This window comes from Zeus faber (genome assembly GCF_960531495.2).
Source record: "Zeus faber genome assembly, chromosome: 14".
NCBI lineage: Eukaryota > Metazoa > Chordata > Actinopteri > Zeiformes > Zeidae > Zeus > Zeus faber.
In genome coordinates this window covers 5,460,328-5,477,680 of record NC_137200.1, presented here as the reverse complement: position 1 = coordinate 5,477,680, position 17,353 = coordinate 5,460,328, and the positions used below count along the sequence as shown (strand labels likewise).

The 17,353-nt window shown below is 44.7% G+C and overlaps 1 protein-coding gene across 1 annotated transcript in view; it reads left to right on the top strand.

Annotated features, from left to right (window-relative positions):
• LOC307240078 (solute carrier family 22 member 4-like) overlaps positions 1 to 17,010 on the top strand; it is a 50,621-nt gene extending 33,611 nt beyond the window's left edge. The window contains exons 7-11 of the mRNA XM_080013687.1: positions 3,120 to 3,226; positions 5,494 to 5,708; positions 14,938 to 15,120; positions 16,042 to 16,177; positions 16,820 to 17,010. Coding sequence (XP_079869813.1) covers positions 3,120 to 3,226; positions 5,494 to 5,708; positions 14,938 to 15,120; positions 16,042 to 16,177; positions 16,820 to 16,886 — 708 coding nt within the window. The 3' untranslated portion in view covers positions 16,887 to 17,010. The remainder of the gene's footprint in view (positions 1 to 3,119; positions 3,227 to 5,493; positions 5,709 to 14,937; positions 15,121 to 16,041; positions 16,178 to 16,819) is intronic.
• The last annotated feature ends 343 nt before the right edge of the window (positions 17,011 to 17,353 follow it).

Genomic DNA, 17,353 nt, shown 5'->3' with positions numbered 1-17,353 from the left:
CCACTGTGAGATGCTTCGCAGTGCAGAGGTTTGTAGATCCGCGTTGTCTCTTTGCATCTCGCCGACCGTGTGGTGAAGGAAATCAAGGAGCATGTCCAGCTTCTTGTTAATCTCATCCAAGACACTCACCTCTACAGCAGCTGGTATGAGATCGTCTGTGTCCGTTGCTGAGTCGGTCTTCTTCCTTTTTGCAGGATTATTGCGGTCCTGGTCGTTTTCCATCACAAATTTGTTTTAAATAAAAATTGATATAATCTTCGAGGTCCTCCACTTTGGTTTCATGCAGTGTTCCCTTTTTTATATTTATATATATAAATATTATTTGCAATTCGCTTTGTTATTTTGTCTGAGGTAGAGCTGCCGCTGTGGTAGTCAGTGTAGCAGGGCACCACCATGTTGGGTCTCCACTCACTACTCACTTCTGCTTCCGTCTTCTCGTGAGATCACAGCATATTCCTGTCTCCCTGGTCCACCATTTCCATCGTCCGCCCCGGGACACTGCCAGACACAACCAACCCGAGACCGCGAGGCTGGGAGCCCACCAAGCTCCGCATCACGACAGTCAGCGGACAACGCACCAGAATGCGGGGAAAGAGAGCCCTTCAAGTGACTGTTGCTAACTGTGATGTCGACCACGAGTTTTGGTTGGCCAACATACAAGACGCCTGCATTATCGAGCTGGACTTGCTGATCACGTGAGGGGCTGTGGTGGATGTGCCCAGAGTCACACTCTACTTGGGTACCTGTTGCAGCGCCCTCAACGGAAAGGGCTCGCCGCCTCAACCGCCGTCGATCGAGACCCGGCAGCCATCGACGATCTGTACCACAGAAGCTGCATAGGACTGGATGCAGGCCAGAGAGGTCAGCTGAAAGAGTTGCTGGGCCTGTCTGCTGACATCTCTGCGGCCAGAGACGAGCACTGCACACACACCAACTTGGTACAGCATGACATCGAGACTGGCAACGCACGCCCCATCGGCCTCTGCCCTCGTCGCCTGCCATTCGCCAAGCAGGCTGCAGCGGAGCAGAAGATCAAAGACAGGGTGGAAGCCGGCATCATCAACCCCTCCACGAGCCCCTAGGCAGCGCCGATGGTCCTGGTTGCATGCTGCAGTTCTGCGTTCTGCATGACTACCGCCTGCTCAAAAAGGTCACCTGCAAAGACTCTTACCCGCTACCTCGAGTTGACGACGCCCTCGATTGCATTGCTGGTTCAGCTCCCTCTACCTGCGCAGCGACTACTGGCAGGTAGACCTGGTGCCAGAGGCAAGCCCAAAGACCGCCTTTTCCATCGGCCAGGGACTGTGGCAGTTCAGGTAATGCCATTCGGTCTTTGCAACGCTCCAGCCACCTTCGAGTGCCTGATGGAGAGGGTCCTGGTCGGCATCAACCCGGGACAGCTGTGTCGTCTATCTGGATGACCACCTCGCCCATGCTGCAGACTCCGAGAGCGTGCTGACCAATCTGAGGGACGTCTTCCAAGCCATCCGCCAGGCCGGGCTCCGAAGCAAAGCTTCCTGGGGCTGGCTTCCTACTACCGATGGTTCGTGAAAGACTTTGCCACCATTGCCAGCCCTCTACACCAGCTGACACAGAAGGGCCAGGCATTCCAGTGGGGGGAGGACTGTTCCTGTGACTTAACAAAGTTGTGGTCAGCACTCATTGAGGCCCCTGTGCTGGCCTATCCAGACCTGCGGCGACCTTTCATCGTGGACACTGATGCTAGCGACGTGGGTCTCGGAGCAGTGCTGTCCCAGGAAGGTGAACAAGTTGAACAGGTCATCGGCCTGAGAGAAACTACTGCGTCACCTGTCGGGAGCTGCTGGCCGTAATCCAGGGTCTCCGTGATTTCCGTCCATACCTGTCTGGGCAGAGGTTCCTTCTGCACACTGACCACGCATCCCTCACCTCTCTCCTCAACTTCAAAAAACCAGAAGGACAGCTGCCCCGGTGGCTAGAGACACTACAGGACTACAACTTTGAGATTCGCCACCAGGCTGGCCGTCTCCATGCCGATGCACCGGCACTGTCAACGCTTCGAGGGACGGGATGCAGCGATGTTGAAGGTGGCGGCTCTACGGGACCGCCGAGCAGAAGACAATGGTTCTCAAGAGCCCCCAAGCACAAGTGACAAGTACAGCGTTGGGAACATTGACCCAGACCAACTCCAACACGAGCAGAGCCAAAACCCTGTACTCAAAACCCTGTACCCTGCCCTCACCCACTAGAGATGGTGAGGGCAGGCCACCGACCAGACTGACCAGCGGTCTCAACACTGGACACAGAGACGAAGGCCCTCTACTCACAGTGGGCCAACCTCATCAACCTTGACGGGCTCCTGCATCGCTCCTGGCAACTACAGTATGTTCTGGGAATCAGTTAGTTTAGTTAGTTAGTTAGGTAGTAATTAGGTTAGCTATTGTGTTCAGTTTAGTACTTGTGCATAATCTCCGGGTGCGTTGCAATGACATTTCACCGCATACGTATATGTTTGATCGTATATATATGTATGTGACAGATGAACCTCTTGAATTTTGAATCATGCAATGGTTTAACAGTCAAACTCAAGTCACAGGTAGAATCTTACTATGCCATCAAACGAACACACAATGCTCTGTCAAGCCCAATGGGGCACCTTATCTCCACACAAGGTTGAGTGAGGATGGAATGTGATCTGTTTTTTCAATACTACAGTAAGCATTGTTAGAAAGAGCAGTCTCTTCATATAAAGTCTGATAGACTCATTAAAAACCCCAAGGCAATGGGTTTTGAAAGCTATGTAACATACAAAAAGGCTATTGTCCGATATAAAACATGTAAAACATCATTCAAGGAATTGATCATGTGCATTTTTCTCTCACTATATATACACATATATATATATATATATATATATATATATATATAATTCTGATTAGGAATGTTATATTGTACATAACATTCAACAGATAGACAAATAATGAGAAAAAAAACAAAGGTTTTTGACCTTGCGTTTGTCTTTAAAATGTATTTCTGGAATGCCATGACCATCACCTTCGCCATTAATTTGGCTGCTCTGTGAAATAATTTCGGTGACAATAGTACGAAACAGAACAAACCTCCAGGTTCGTCCTCTGCAGGTGGAATTGAGGGAGGGCAGATCAAACACAGAGGAACATCACAGTGTTCTGGACCTTCTGAGGAACAGCACCGTCAGAACAACAACAGCCATTCTCTGCCTCATGTGGTGAGTATCCTTCACTTCCTTTTCAAGCAGCTGGGCTAGTTTATGAAACAGTGACCGTATTAACATAAGTCTTACCTTATGCTTTTAGTGGGATGGCTGAGATTGTTTCAACAAAGAATCTGTATTCTGGGTTTTATATTGCTGACTTTCAACACAAAGATCATCTTCAACTCTGATGAGCCGCGATCTGTATTATTCTTTTGTGTGTGTGTGTGTGTGTGTGTGTGTGTGTGTGTGTGTGTGTGTGTGTGTGTGTGTGTGTGTGTGTGTGTGTGTGTGTGTGTGTGTGTGTGTGTGTGTGTGTGTGTGTGTGTGTGTGTGTGTGTGTGTGTGTGTGTGTGCATAAGGTCTCCTCACATAGATATGTTGATGCAAAATAATTAAGTACATCCGTTGTGGTCTTCAACAGTCCTGGGTGTTGCGCAGCCACAGATAACCAGAATTCCTCCAGTGTGGATGATGTAACAGCAGTCTGTAATGTCCGATCAGAGGAGAGGTCCAACATGGCATCCTGGATTTCTGGCATCACCCTAGAGAAGCTGGAACCAAGCAGGAATATGTTGTGTGATAGCTTCAGAAGCTGTCTTTCAGTGCAGTTCAAGTCCTAATTGTTCATCCAAGTCACCACTGTTGTTCCTTAAATTAGATGACTGGAGGAGGCAACATCACTTAGATAAATCAAATAGATAAATTCCCATAAGACGACATGAGGGTTTGATGCTGAAAGACATTTTTAAAGGGAGCATTTAAAAGCATCCATGAGCGAGACATGGTGGCATGTAGGTTGAGATGCTGCCTTCCAGCCCAGAAACAGAGTTTTCTATAATGATATGATTTGAGGAGATGACCAAGTTTGGTAATACTCATAGTCCCAAAGAGATAATGTGCTAGAAGCTTCTGCAGCACCATGACGGCGTGTTTAAAAGCGCCCGGATACCAGGGTTAAGTGTGAAGGCGACCTGGCGGCATTATGGTGTTTTAATCGCGGACCCAAAACTTCACTCCCTCCAGGAACTATGACACTAGGGGGTTTTCCTAGTGAAAGCTGTAGCTGAAGGCTGAACTTTTTAAACACTTCAGAGTTGACTGCTCTTGTAGGCAACAGGTGTGGAGTTGATAACTCTACAATGAAACATACAATACAGTTAGTGTATATTACATTTATTAGTGTGTATTACAGAAGTTGTGACACTCAACACAAAATGTAAAGTTATCTGTCTCAAGGCTAAAGCATCATGTGAAGTTGTATGCCCACAGGTCATCTAATGCTGACAGGTGAAATTATAGCTTTCAGTAAAACACTGTCATTTTCAGTGGAGCACTATCCATCTCTAGAACAACAGTCAACTCTGAGATGTTTCAAAACTTCAGACACATGCAGCTTTCTCTCAGCGAGCCCTCTAGTGTTATTTTTACCAGAGGCTGGGGGTGCCCAAGTGCCTCCCCTCAGATCCTCCACAACAGGATTTGTAATTGTTGCGATCCAGCTACCAGGGCAGAGAGGGAATGTAATGTATTTTCGACCAAAGGGGCATCAGGGTGGGGGTCAACCCCCTGCCTTCCCCTCTGTACACGCCATTGAGTTATTTCTACAAGAGACATTTACAGTACATATACAGGTTCCGTATATTACAGTACATATACGACCGAGTTCCGTTCCTAGGACCAGGTAATGAAGTGATTTGGTCGTTAAGCGAGGACCCCTGTTATTTCACGGTAAGGGAGCGTGGCGATTGCGAATGCTAGTGTAGTGAATACTGACAGACCGCAGGAACGACACTGAGACTGAGAACAGTGATGACATGCTTGACGCTGATACACCGCGCACGCAGTGCACACACCGCGGTATTTTACGCAGCATACAATACCGACTGGTCAGAGAGCTGGTCGTAAGTCTGAACAGTCGTTGAACAGGTACCTATCTGTTTAACGCCGTTAAGTGAGGACTACCTGTACAAGAAATTTTTCACGGTGAGGATTGGTGTGTTTCTATGCAGATAAGCCTTTAAAAAAGCTTAACAGTCTAAAAAAATAATAATAAATAAATAATGACCTAGATAATTAAATAAAACGGAGTAAGTAAAAAATATGTAATCGCCAAATATACACAAATACCCAAAAAGTGTGATTCTATGGACACATTAAGTTTGCTATGATAAAATCAATGTAAATGTTGCACCAGGGGGAAATTTAGAGACAATAATTCTATGTATCTATCTACACTATATCCGTCCATCTGACCATCCATTTCCCGTTTCCACCTCCAGGTTCACTCTCAGCACCAGCTACTTCGCCCTCTCCCTCAACACGGCAAATATGAATGGCGACCCGTACATCAACTGTCTGATATCCGCCGCCATGGAGGTGCCAGCATACGTGCTCAGCTGGCTGGCACTGCGCAGCCTCTCTCGGAGGCTGTCCGCAAGTGGTAGCATGCTGCTCAGCAGCGTGGCGCTCTACCTCATCCAGCTGGTGCCTCCGAGTGAGTACTAGCCCTTTTTTTTCATCTATCTATCTATCTATCTATCTATCTATCTATCTATCTATCTATCTATCTATCCATCTATCCATCTATCCATCTATCTGTCTATCTGTGGGAGTTTTTACTCACAGGTACAGGTTGAGGGAGGGAGAGTCTTTCTGGCACTGGGTTTCCGACATGGCGAGAATTTTTATTACAGGCAGGAACAGAAATGCTCACTGGCCAAAAGGATAAATAATAAACAATAAACAATAATAATCAGTCTAGGCGCAGGAGGAATGAAGCTCCACTCTGGCTCCTGGTCGGCTGACAAGACCATGCACCGATGTACCCCCTCTGCAAGACAGATAAACATTGGTCACTAAACAGGGCCGTGGTGCAATCAGCCACTTTTGGAGGCCTGTGTGGGGGCCTGGGGAACCTCCTGCACTGCAAACAACAGGGGGTCCGACCACTTGTCCCAATTACCGCTATGGTCGATCTGGGTGTGGTTAGGGTTGGTCAGAATTGAGCGGAAACCCAGTAACTCGTAAAGTTCCCGACGTGTACGTGACATAAAGTAAGTGCCCTGGTCGTTCAGGATTTCCTTCGGAATCCCAACTCAGGAGATGACCTGAGACAGTGCCTACACCACATTTTTGGCCATAATACTGCACAGGGGCACTGCTTCAGGGTACCAGGTTGCATAATCCACGAGGACTAATACAAAACAATACCCGTGGGCACTGCGCTCTAACGGCCTGATGACGTCCACACTGAGTCTTTGGAACGGGACCTCGACTAGGGGGAGAGGCCTCAACGGCACTCTTGGCATAGCCAGAGGGTTGACCAACTGGCACTCAGGACACTCGGTGCACCACTTACGTATATCTGCCCAAATGCCCAGCCAATAGCAGTGGGCCATTATTAGTTACAGTGTTTTATCGTGTCCGAGGTGACCGGCCATCGGGTTAGGGTGAGCCTGGCTGCTCTTTGGGACCAACAACTGGGTTATTTCCTCTCCTGTGTGAGTGTCACAGCTCACTTGATATAACCTGTCACTAATCAGTGAAAAATACAGGTGAGTGATCGCAGTGACTGGCTGCACCAATACGCCATCGATTTTAACTACCCCCTCAAAGGCCCCAAGTAGAGTATCATCCTCCGACTGCTCCAGTGGAAAATCATCCATGGGGAAGGTCAATGGGAACGGGAAAGATCCCACTTAGGATTCCTCTTCTCCTGGACCCGTCACGCCAGCTGATGACCCCTCAGCATCACCGCGCACCACGCAACACTCACATTTCCCTACTGACCGTGAGCACACTCCCCCCGCCTCTCTCATCAACGCATCAAACCCTGGCCGATCCGTGCCCAAAATCAGAGAGTGCGACAGGCCGGAACTAACAGCAGCCTTCACCTTGTGACGAATTTCAAGCCAGCCCATCAGATCGGTGTGTACATCCCCATGCACACAACGAATCCCATGACCCCTCCACAAAAGCCCCAGCTCGAACCAGGCATTGCTGGACCATCATCTGAGAACAGAGTCCAGAGTCAGAGTCCGGCAAAGCTTGATGTCTACCCCCTTGTAGCCTTACCTGTACTTGGTAGGCCCCTTCCCAACTGGGGGAGGGGTCCAGGGGGCCGGGAACCTTGACCATCTGTCTGAGTTCCATCTGGGAGCCGTCCTGGAGGTCCTGGCCGGGCCGGGACGGCCGGGATGGGTGTGGGTGCAGCTCCTTGATTTCCCTATGCAGCACCATTGTGGCGGGGATCTGATGGGGGACAGAGAGTGGACAGCACAGGAAGGGGAGATAGCAACCTGCGGCACCACAGGACTCTGCAGGTGGTGCAGGGACTGGCCCGGTCCTCCTGAGAGACGGAAGAGAGGGAAACCCAACACTTCTGCAGCCAGCGGGCTACGGGGCGCCTTTCATTTGCCATCCTGCCCCTCCCGAGTCCCTGTTCAGGCGCCACTTATGGGAGTCTCTACCCACAGGTAAAGGTTGAGGAAGGGAGAGGGTGTCTTTCTGGTACTGGGTTCCCGACATGGAGAGGGTTTTTATTACTGGCGGGAACAAAAGGCTTTTTAGCCAAAAGGATAATAAACAAAAATGAGTTTGAAGCTCCTCTCTTGCTCCTGGTTGGCTTACAAGCCTGTGTGATTCCTCTGTGCAACACAGACAAACATTAAGAAAATTCTCTACCCCGGATCGGACCAATCAGCGCCACGTGGGAGCTGATTCGGCTTAACCACACCCGTTGGTCTGCCACACTATCCATCCAGCCATCCATCCATCTACAGATGGTACTGGTTATAATAGACGCTTTCTCCGCCGCTAGGTGGTGGTAGCGGTGGCGTTGGCATCGCCACCAGTAAATGAGTCTGTAGTCTTGTAGCTGCTAGGTGGAAGCAGAGTGCTTGAATCCTGACAACATGTGCTAGAGGGCATTCAGCAAAGCTGTTATTAAATCAAGCCCGTTTCCCACTTGGACTGAAAGCCGTAAATCCACTGGATATGTGCCGTATTGGCATCATGAGAGACAAGGATGTGTGGATGAATGTTCTGAAAAGTTGTGAATAAATCCATAATTTCCCCACTCTCGATCTAGTATAATTTGTGAAAATGTTGGTACGACTGTGAATGGAAGTGTGTGGAAATGGAAACAGTAACATTGCATTAAAGTAGGAGCCAAAATAATTAAAGCACAAATAGTGGGTTTTCAGGAATATTTATTTCTTGTGAGTCCGATTAGCACCGTGGCGGCCAGCTGCAAAGATGAGAAACTGAAACACGTCCAGTCTCTATGGAGACAGGTCTTTATATTCTAAAATTGTATTATTTTTCTTTTAAAAAATGCCTTTCAGACACTGTCTCTCAGCGCAGCATGGAGCTTGGGATGGAGTGAGTGGACAGGGAGAGGGAGAATATTCATTCTCCGGAGGCAGAGTGTAGGACAGGTTGAAAATTATCATACCGATTTAATACTTTTTGGTTAGGATTATTGTGTCAGGATACCAAGGCTGTGGGACCTTAAAGCAGCAGAGGGAACTGAGTCCCTCGTCTTCTTTAAGGTGCAGCACGTTAAAGATTCCATGTGGAAAAAGAGCTTGCGTGTGATCACACACTCAATATTGACGTGCAACAGTATTTTGTTTGGATCAAAAGTAAGCTACAGCTTCTTGTTTTCAAGTTTTCAAGAATGAAGATGTAGACACATGAGGTCGCTTTTCTGCCTGGACGTGGCTATAAAATAAAGCTGAGCCCTCAATCCTGAATAATAATAATCATAATCGTTATCATCATAATTAAAATGAAAAATTAAACAATATTTTGAAAAATAATAAGAGCGATATGTTAATTAATATTGTTTTAAGTTCTCATTTATTATAACTACAATAACTATACAAACAACTCTTCTTTTGTTCTCCCTAATGGGGCACTTCACTTGCTGGTAGAACATTGCCAGTGTTTTTGTCAGGGTGACACGGTTAAAATCACTCAATTTAATTTAATCATTTTGAAATCACTTTATATTTTTAAATAATACGGTTATTAAATCAGTGTGGTTCTCCTCAACCGTACAGTAGGTTATACGTCCCATTGCATTAGACTAGACCAGGGGTTCTTAAACTGGGGGTTTCAACCCCCTGGTGGGGGGGGTCCCAAAATGTTTTCTGGGAAGGTAGACAGCGTATTTTCTGAACATGGACAAAAATAAGGAAAATGTGTATTATTTTCTTAAATAATACATTTGTGACCCATTGCAGCAAAACCCGCTATCTCGCGCATTTCTAAAATCACATTTCACTGCATATTTGTATGAAAGTATGTATATGTAAGTGACGAATCAAAATCTTGAATCTTGAATCTTGAAAGGAGCAGCCAAATAAGTCTGGAAAATTCGATTTTTCCAGATTCATGTTCCTTTGTGTTTTTTTATTTCATTTTTCAACGTATTTTGAAAACCGAGCTTGATTTATAAATAATAGAATATTTTTAAACTGTGGAGTTAAATATTCCCATTAGATTACATGGGGAAACACAGTTCACTTAATGAGATGCTGAACAGTGCCGATCGATGGTTTACTTTAAAGCGACCGTCCAGGTGAAGATCATTCCTCCATATTCCATGTGATGTGAAGTCACAATGTGAAAACGTTTTGATAGAGTTCAACCTTTAAATCGTACTTATTTTATAATACACAGATGGAGACGTCATGGTGGAGGGGGCGTGTACTAATGTTTACCATCGAAGAAGAAATACTGATGCCACTTCGGTAAACAAGACGAGGATCCAGATTCACTTGTCTGTGAAAACATTCATCTCCGTGTTGTTATGGATTACGGGTGGCGGAAGATCTTAATCATAGCCACCCGTATCTTATCTTGATTTAGACCTTCCACCACCTGCTTCTCGTAATCCACCCAGCACTGAGATCATAGTTTCACAGGCAAGTGAAACCGAAGGCTCCTCGTCTTGTTTGCGGAAGTGACGTTTACTTCTTCTTTGGTATACGCCCCCTACACAACAATAAATCCAGGTGTGTGTGTAAAACTAGTAATATTTAAAGGTTGAACTCTATCAAAACGGTTTCACATTGTGACTTCACATCACATGGAATATGGAGGAATGATCTTCACCTGGACAGTCGCTTAACAGGAAACAATCAATCTGCATTGTTCAGTGCTGTTCAGCGTCTCAGTAAGTGAACTGGGTTTCCCCATGTAATCTTACTGGAATATTTAACTCGATGGTTTAACATTTATCTACTATTTCTAAATCAAACTCGGTTTTGAAAATACGTTGAGCGATTAAAAAAAGACAAAGGAACGATAATCAAATTTTCCTTCTAGAAAGGTTTTCAACTTATTTGGCGGCTCATGGCGATTTTCGAAATGCGCCGTCGTGTTTTGCTGCAGTGGGTCACATATTTATATCCGGACAGATGGACATACTTAAACCATGGTATCAGGTTTTCTCATGTTAAACAACAATTATGTTTGTCTCATTCATTGTCTGAAGCTCATTCAATCATCCCAGTGAACACAGGAATGTTTTTAAAAGCTTCAGTTTATTTTATTCAAGGGTAGGCAGCGATCGGGGCACATTTTGTGCACCTGTATCCCTCTCTGACGATGCACGTGCCAGCAATGGGCTGCCTAAAATCAGTGCACCAGAACAGTGTGTTTTTGTTTTACGTCTCCTAATGGTACGAAACTGTGTGTAATGGGGACATTCGCTGTGTCCCTTTTTATTATGGACTTCTCTTCAGACACTCTCTCGTTCTTTCCACTCGCACCCAGCGCTCTCCTCACTTCCCACACTCCTCTCTTTCCAAACTACACACCTCCCTGTAAAGGTTAAATTGTTATAAACTTTGTTTGTGGACGGACTCATCGTTACAGAGGAAATCAGAAACTGCATGTGGAACTTTTAACGTCAGGGAGTGAAACAACACTATTGGTGCTGATTGTTGGATCGTGGGGGCTGCTGCTTGCACAGCTTGTAGGCACGGTGGTAATGCTCTCGCAATTGTATCTAATCTTGCAGAGTAGTACGCGATTGGTCTTTCTTTATTTCCGAATTAATTCTCGGTTAGTGGATTTTGCAATTTATTCCAACCTTTTTACCTTCTGGTTTTATTGCCTTACTTTTCCTTTGGGAGGTAAGCACAGAGAAAAAGGATTGTATCTTCTTACCGCTGCGAGTCAGCAGTGATCTCAAGGAGAAGGTTAACCTGGATACTCCTAATTTTGGAAGTCAAGGAGAAACTAATCCTGGCGTCAGCAGACGCATGCTGGTAACCTGACATTCTTTAGGAGTCCCAGACTCCCCCTTGCAAGGTTTCAGGTCCGATGCTCTGGAGAGAAGAGGCAGATATTGGAGCCCCACGTTGGGCGCCAAATTAATGTAAAGGTTAAATTGTTATAAACTTTGTTCGTGGACAAACTAATCGTTACATTGGAAATCAGAGACTGCATGTGGAACTTTTAACGTCAGGTAGTGAAACAACACTTTTAGTGCTGATTGTTGGATCGTGGGGGCTGCTGCTTGCACAGCTTGTAGGCACGGTGGTAATGCTCTCGCAATTGTATCTAATCTTGCAGAGTAGTACGCGATTGGTCTTTCTTTATTTCCGAATTAATTCTCAGTTAGTGGATTTTGCAATTTATTCTAACCTTTTAAACTTCTGGTTTTATTGCCTTACTTTTCCTTTGGGAGGTAAGCACAGAGAAAAAGGATTGTATCTTCTTACCGCTGCGAGTCAGCAGTGATCTCAAGGAGAAGGTTAACCTGGATACTCCTAATTTTGGAAGTCAAGGAGAAACTAATCCTGGCGTCAGCAGATGCATGCTGGTAACCTGACTTTCTTTAGGAGTCCCAGACTCCCCCTTGCAAGGTTTCAAGGTTTCAGGTCCGATGCTCTGGAGAGAAGAGGCAGATATTGGAGCCCGACGTTGGGCGCCAAATTAATGTAAAGGTTAAATTGTTATGAACTTTGTCCGTGGACGGACTAATCGTTACAGAGGAAATCAGAGACTGCATGTGGAACTTTTAACGTCAGGGAGTGAAACAACACTATTGGTGCTGATTGTTGGACCGTGAGGGCTGCTGCTTGCACAGCTTGTAGGCACGGTGGTAATGCTCTCGCAATTGTATCTAATCTTGCAGAGTAGTACGCGATTGGTCTTTCTTTATTTCCGAATTAATTCTCAGTTAGTGGATTTTGCAATTTATTCTAACCTTTTAAACTTCTGGTTTTATTGCCTTACTTTTCCTTTGGGAGGTAAGCACAGAGAAAAAGGATTGTATCTTCTTACCGCTGCGAGTCAGCAGTGATCTCAAGGAGAAGGTTAACCTGGATACTCCTAATTTTGGAAGTCAAGGAGAAACTAATCCTGGCGTCAGCAGACGCATGCTGGTAACCTGACATTCTTTAGGAGTCCCAGACTCCCCCTTGCAAGGTTTCAAGGTTTCAGGTCCGATGCTCTGGAGAGAAGAGGCAGATATTGGAGCCCCACGTTGGGCGCCAAATCAATGTAAAGGTTAAATTGTTAAATTGTTGTTTGTGGACGGACTAATCGTTACAGAGGAAATCAGAGATATATACTTTATGTTAATAAAGTATTTAATGTTGTACAAGAGAAGCAGTTTCAGTGTAACAACACAACAGAGTGCCAGAGAGGAAGTGCTCAATTCTCACTAGAGATCTGAGTTTTTTATACAGTTTTCTAGGAGTGGCAAATCTGACGAGTCGTTGAGATTAGTTGAGTCAGTCAGTTGAGTCAGTTGAGTCAGTCAGTCAGCAGACGTCGCGACGCCTCCGCACGGGTTCCACTGATGAGACAGTTTCGCTGATGGGGAAATTTCGTTGAGACAGATCATCTGTTGAAGTTCCCTTTATCTGATGGTCGAGACATGTTGCCTTTCTCCTCTTCATATTATGGCACAGAAAGTGACTAGTTCATGTATTTTTTAAGACATGAACTGTATTTAGCCTTAATAAGAAAAGCAAAGTAGACATACCTTGTACAAAAGTTCATGTGAAAAGTACATCAAATCATAGACATATAAAATTCTTATAACACTCCCCACCAATCATATGAACTTATGCACATTATAATAACCCACCAATGAACTTGAAACCCCCCCGCACAGTCATACACACACAGACAGAGCGTGTTTGTTCTTTGTATTTAAATCGGGTCTGGATCAATTAGTACTGTCGTAAAATGTATTCTCATAAAACACATGGATTGTAAATGGATTGCACTCTTTACTATTAATAAGGCTCGTATGGATTAGGATAATAGGAAGCGTGCACTTACGGCAGGCCTCACCACACAGGTACGCTGCAGCAACGCCGCCGGTGGACTTCTAACGTTATGGGTACGTTATGTAATGCTTGCATTACGTCTAATATTACGCAAGACTAGGCAACAGATTCTGTTTTAGACCAGCGCTTCACTCCCCATCTCCTTGCCCACAGACTCTTCCCTCCGCTGACAGAGGGGACAGAGCCCCCTTTCCCAGATGCAACAACCCTAACCCAATGTAATTAAATCAGTGTGATTGTCACGACCGGAGCTAGGAGGGACCCAAACGCACAACACAGAGAGAGACGGGAGGCAGACGAAGGATGTTTATTAGCCCACACGGTGGAGCTGGCCTGGGGGACCCGGTCAGGTAGGGATGGAGCAGGGCAGGGCAGATGATGACGGGGAGGAGGGGTCCAGGATCAGGGTGGAGAGACGGGGAACCAGGCTGGATGGAAGAAAAGCGTTTGTACCCGATGTCCCCACACGGTCACACAGCACCCTTAACTGTAAAAGACACATCGATGTCTGAAAAGCATTTTTAAGAATAAAAATAATACAATTTAAGAAGAAAAATACCTGTCTCTGTCCTGGCTCTGTCTTTGGACGTGTTTCAGTTTCTCGTCTTTGCAGCTGATGTCCAAGATTCGGATCTGACTAACTTTTTTTACCTATCTACCTTTTTTTGTTTTTTTTCTTGAGAACAAATCTTTGTGCTAAATAAATATTCCTAAAACCCCACTATTTGTGCTTTATTTAGTTTTCTACTTTACGGAAATGTTACTGTTTCCATTCCTACACACTTCCATTCACAGATGTACTGGCATTTTCCCAAATGATACTAGATCGAGGATGGGGAGATTTAAGGAATACCTTTCGATGTAAGTGGGAAAGGGACTGTAATACCAGTCATTTCTGGACCGCTCACATGCACCACCGGGCGGTGGTTGGTGCTCACTACAGTTAGTGGGTTTGTTTATATTACAAAAAAAACAACTCAGCGAAGGATCAATGCCGTGGGGTTGTGGGATCAAAGCTGCGGCAATCATGACATCTGAAACCAGAAACATCTGTATCTATCTATCTCCTGCTACTTCTACTTTATTCATTTAATTACAATAACAATCTATCATAAAACATGTAACATGGCTTACTAACACTAACAACGCCATAACAATTCACATTACTTTACAATTAACATTACATAAAACAATCCCTTTCCCCGACAGCCCCAAAACACACAAACAAGCATGCTGGGAAATCTCCACCCCCCCCCCCCCCCCCCCTTCTATTGCCCAACACGTTACAATATCATCAAAGTATTGATATCTAGATATTCGTCAAAAAGGATGATTATTTGATTATGTCAATGTCGCCCAGCCCCTATTTAGTCATGTTCAGTTATATTCCCTTCACTGGCACAGGCCTGCCAGACATCGCTGTGGCCTTGGAGATGCTGGGAAAGTTTGGTGCGGCCACCGGGACGGCCCTGGCGTTCGCCTACACAGGGGAGCTGTACCCCACGGTGATCAGGAACACTGCAGTTGGTGTCTGTGCCATGGTGTCGCGAGTGGGCAGTGCCGTCGCACCTTATTTTATACAACTGAGTGAGTAACTACCTAATACAGTGTAGATGTTTTATTGATACCAGTGCCCAACCTTTGTTCTGCCACATGTAGAGCTGTGCTAATTATTATGGCCTACTAGTACATAGTGATGCAAGTCGCAAACCTTTTAAATGGCTCAGGAGTAGGGAGCCACTCTTCCAAAGAGACAATCGAGTGAATGTTCAATTCACAAACCGTGAATAATTACTCAGTACTACATTCAAGTCCAAAGAAAAAAAATATGCCAAGGTACAAGTTTCACAATCTGTATTGACTTTGACTGATTTACTCTTGCATTCCACTAAAATAAATAACGCCAACCTTCTGACTCTTGTTCATCGTTCAGGAAGTCCTCCCTCACTCACCGTGCGTTACACCAGTTGAATCAAATCATGTATTAGTATTATTTGTTTTACAAATCCTTTAAAAAATGTATTCCTATGAATCCTTAAAATCTCCACACGCTGGCTGCCCTGGTGGAACGACGTTGGAGGACGATTCCATGCTGTACATTCTCGTTGTATGAGTTATTTATATTGCAGGCTGACATTTTATGGAATCTCCTCAGAAACCATCCACAGGGTCTTACCAGGCTGTTGGTGCTCTGTATGTTCGCAACATCTTAGAATTCCATAACAACTGTCCACACTTTCAGAGCAAAACTGGTTCTAATGAATACAGCGCTGCTGTTCTGCTCAAAGTGATTAATTTGATTTTGCAATTTTTATCTTGCAATACAATTTCCATTATTTAAGTTGGATTTGAAAAATGTTCACAGCTCACTCTCACGCTGCACTAGTGTGGTGCAGCACAGGGGTTGAAAAACACTGGTCTATATTACTAGCTTGGAACAGGCACAGGGTTTGTTCTAAAACTTGAAATGTGTCTTAATGCTGCTGATTCCCCCCCAACTCCTTATAGGTTTATATAATACCGATCTGCCAAACATCGTGCTGGGGACTTTGACTGTTCTGTCCTCCTTGGCCATTCTGTTCCTTCCAGAGACCTTTGGACGACCTCTACCTGAAACGATCCAAGACATGAACAAGATAGGAAGGTAAGCAGTTGATTGGAGACACATTTGGTCTTCAAAATAAAGGTGTTGTGTGGGATGATTCCCCTCCAGCGGGGGGGTACTTCTGAAGAAATTCCCGCCCGCCTTTTCACAGCCCTGTGGTTGGGCACCTCTGCTCTGCGGAGCCTGACACAGGGGGCGTCAGTGGAGCGGAGATGGTTCCCTCTCCATTACGCATTTACAGCACTGCTGCACTTACCTGTTTTAGAAATGATCATTCTTAAATAAATGTAAAACTTAATGATTGTCAGACAGTAGATATTTTTATTTAAAGTGTTTAATGAAAATGTAAAATGTATTTTATTGCAGTTATACTCTACCCGGTATTTGCAAAACAAAATCACTGAAGTGAAAGTTCTCTCACAAAACTATATTGTTACGTATCCTTGTGCATTTTTATGTGGGTGTACGGAAATCCGTGAGCTTTCTTACTGGGTATACGGCGTATCACGTAGACTACACCACTGTTTCAAAGCCTTTTGATTACAATGCGATTTTGCAAAGTGGACCTATGTAGATACTCTTAACCTAATTGTTAATCATATTTATCATCATGTGATCATATGCTTAAACTTAAAAAATCAATTGAGCAATGAATATGTTTTCTTTTCCTCTCTGAAACAGGATAAAATGCCCATGCACCACTGCAGAGGACAAAGAAGTGCATTGTGTGGAGGAGATACTATTGTAGATTGTAGCATTATAACCAGGTTAATAATGGAAATGGCTCTCGTTAAACGGGGACCAGTTGACACAGCCTTGGTTTAATTATTACATTCACATTAAATAATATTTGTCTATTTGTCTATTTACTCTTGTCTATTTCAAAGAGAAAATAATATAAACCAAATTAACTATAATTCATCAGTCTCAGAAGGACTGGAGGAGTTCTTGTCTGATGCATGGACCACTGCATTCCCCTTTTAAGGAACATGACAGACAACCGCTTTCCAATAAATGGATTTATTTTATCATGCTTATCTACTTGAATAAATGAAATAATAGTAAACATATGAAAAATGTAACTAATAAAATAAATGGTAAAGAAAATAAACAAATAAATTCAGGATTTAAAAATGGTGACACTCGGAGACAATAGAGGAGTAGGAAGTTATGTGACTCATTAAAATAAAAAGGTGGAAATCAATTAATTCCACA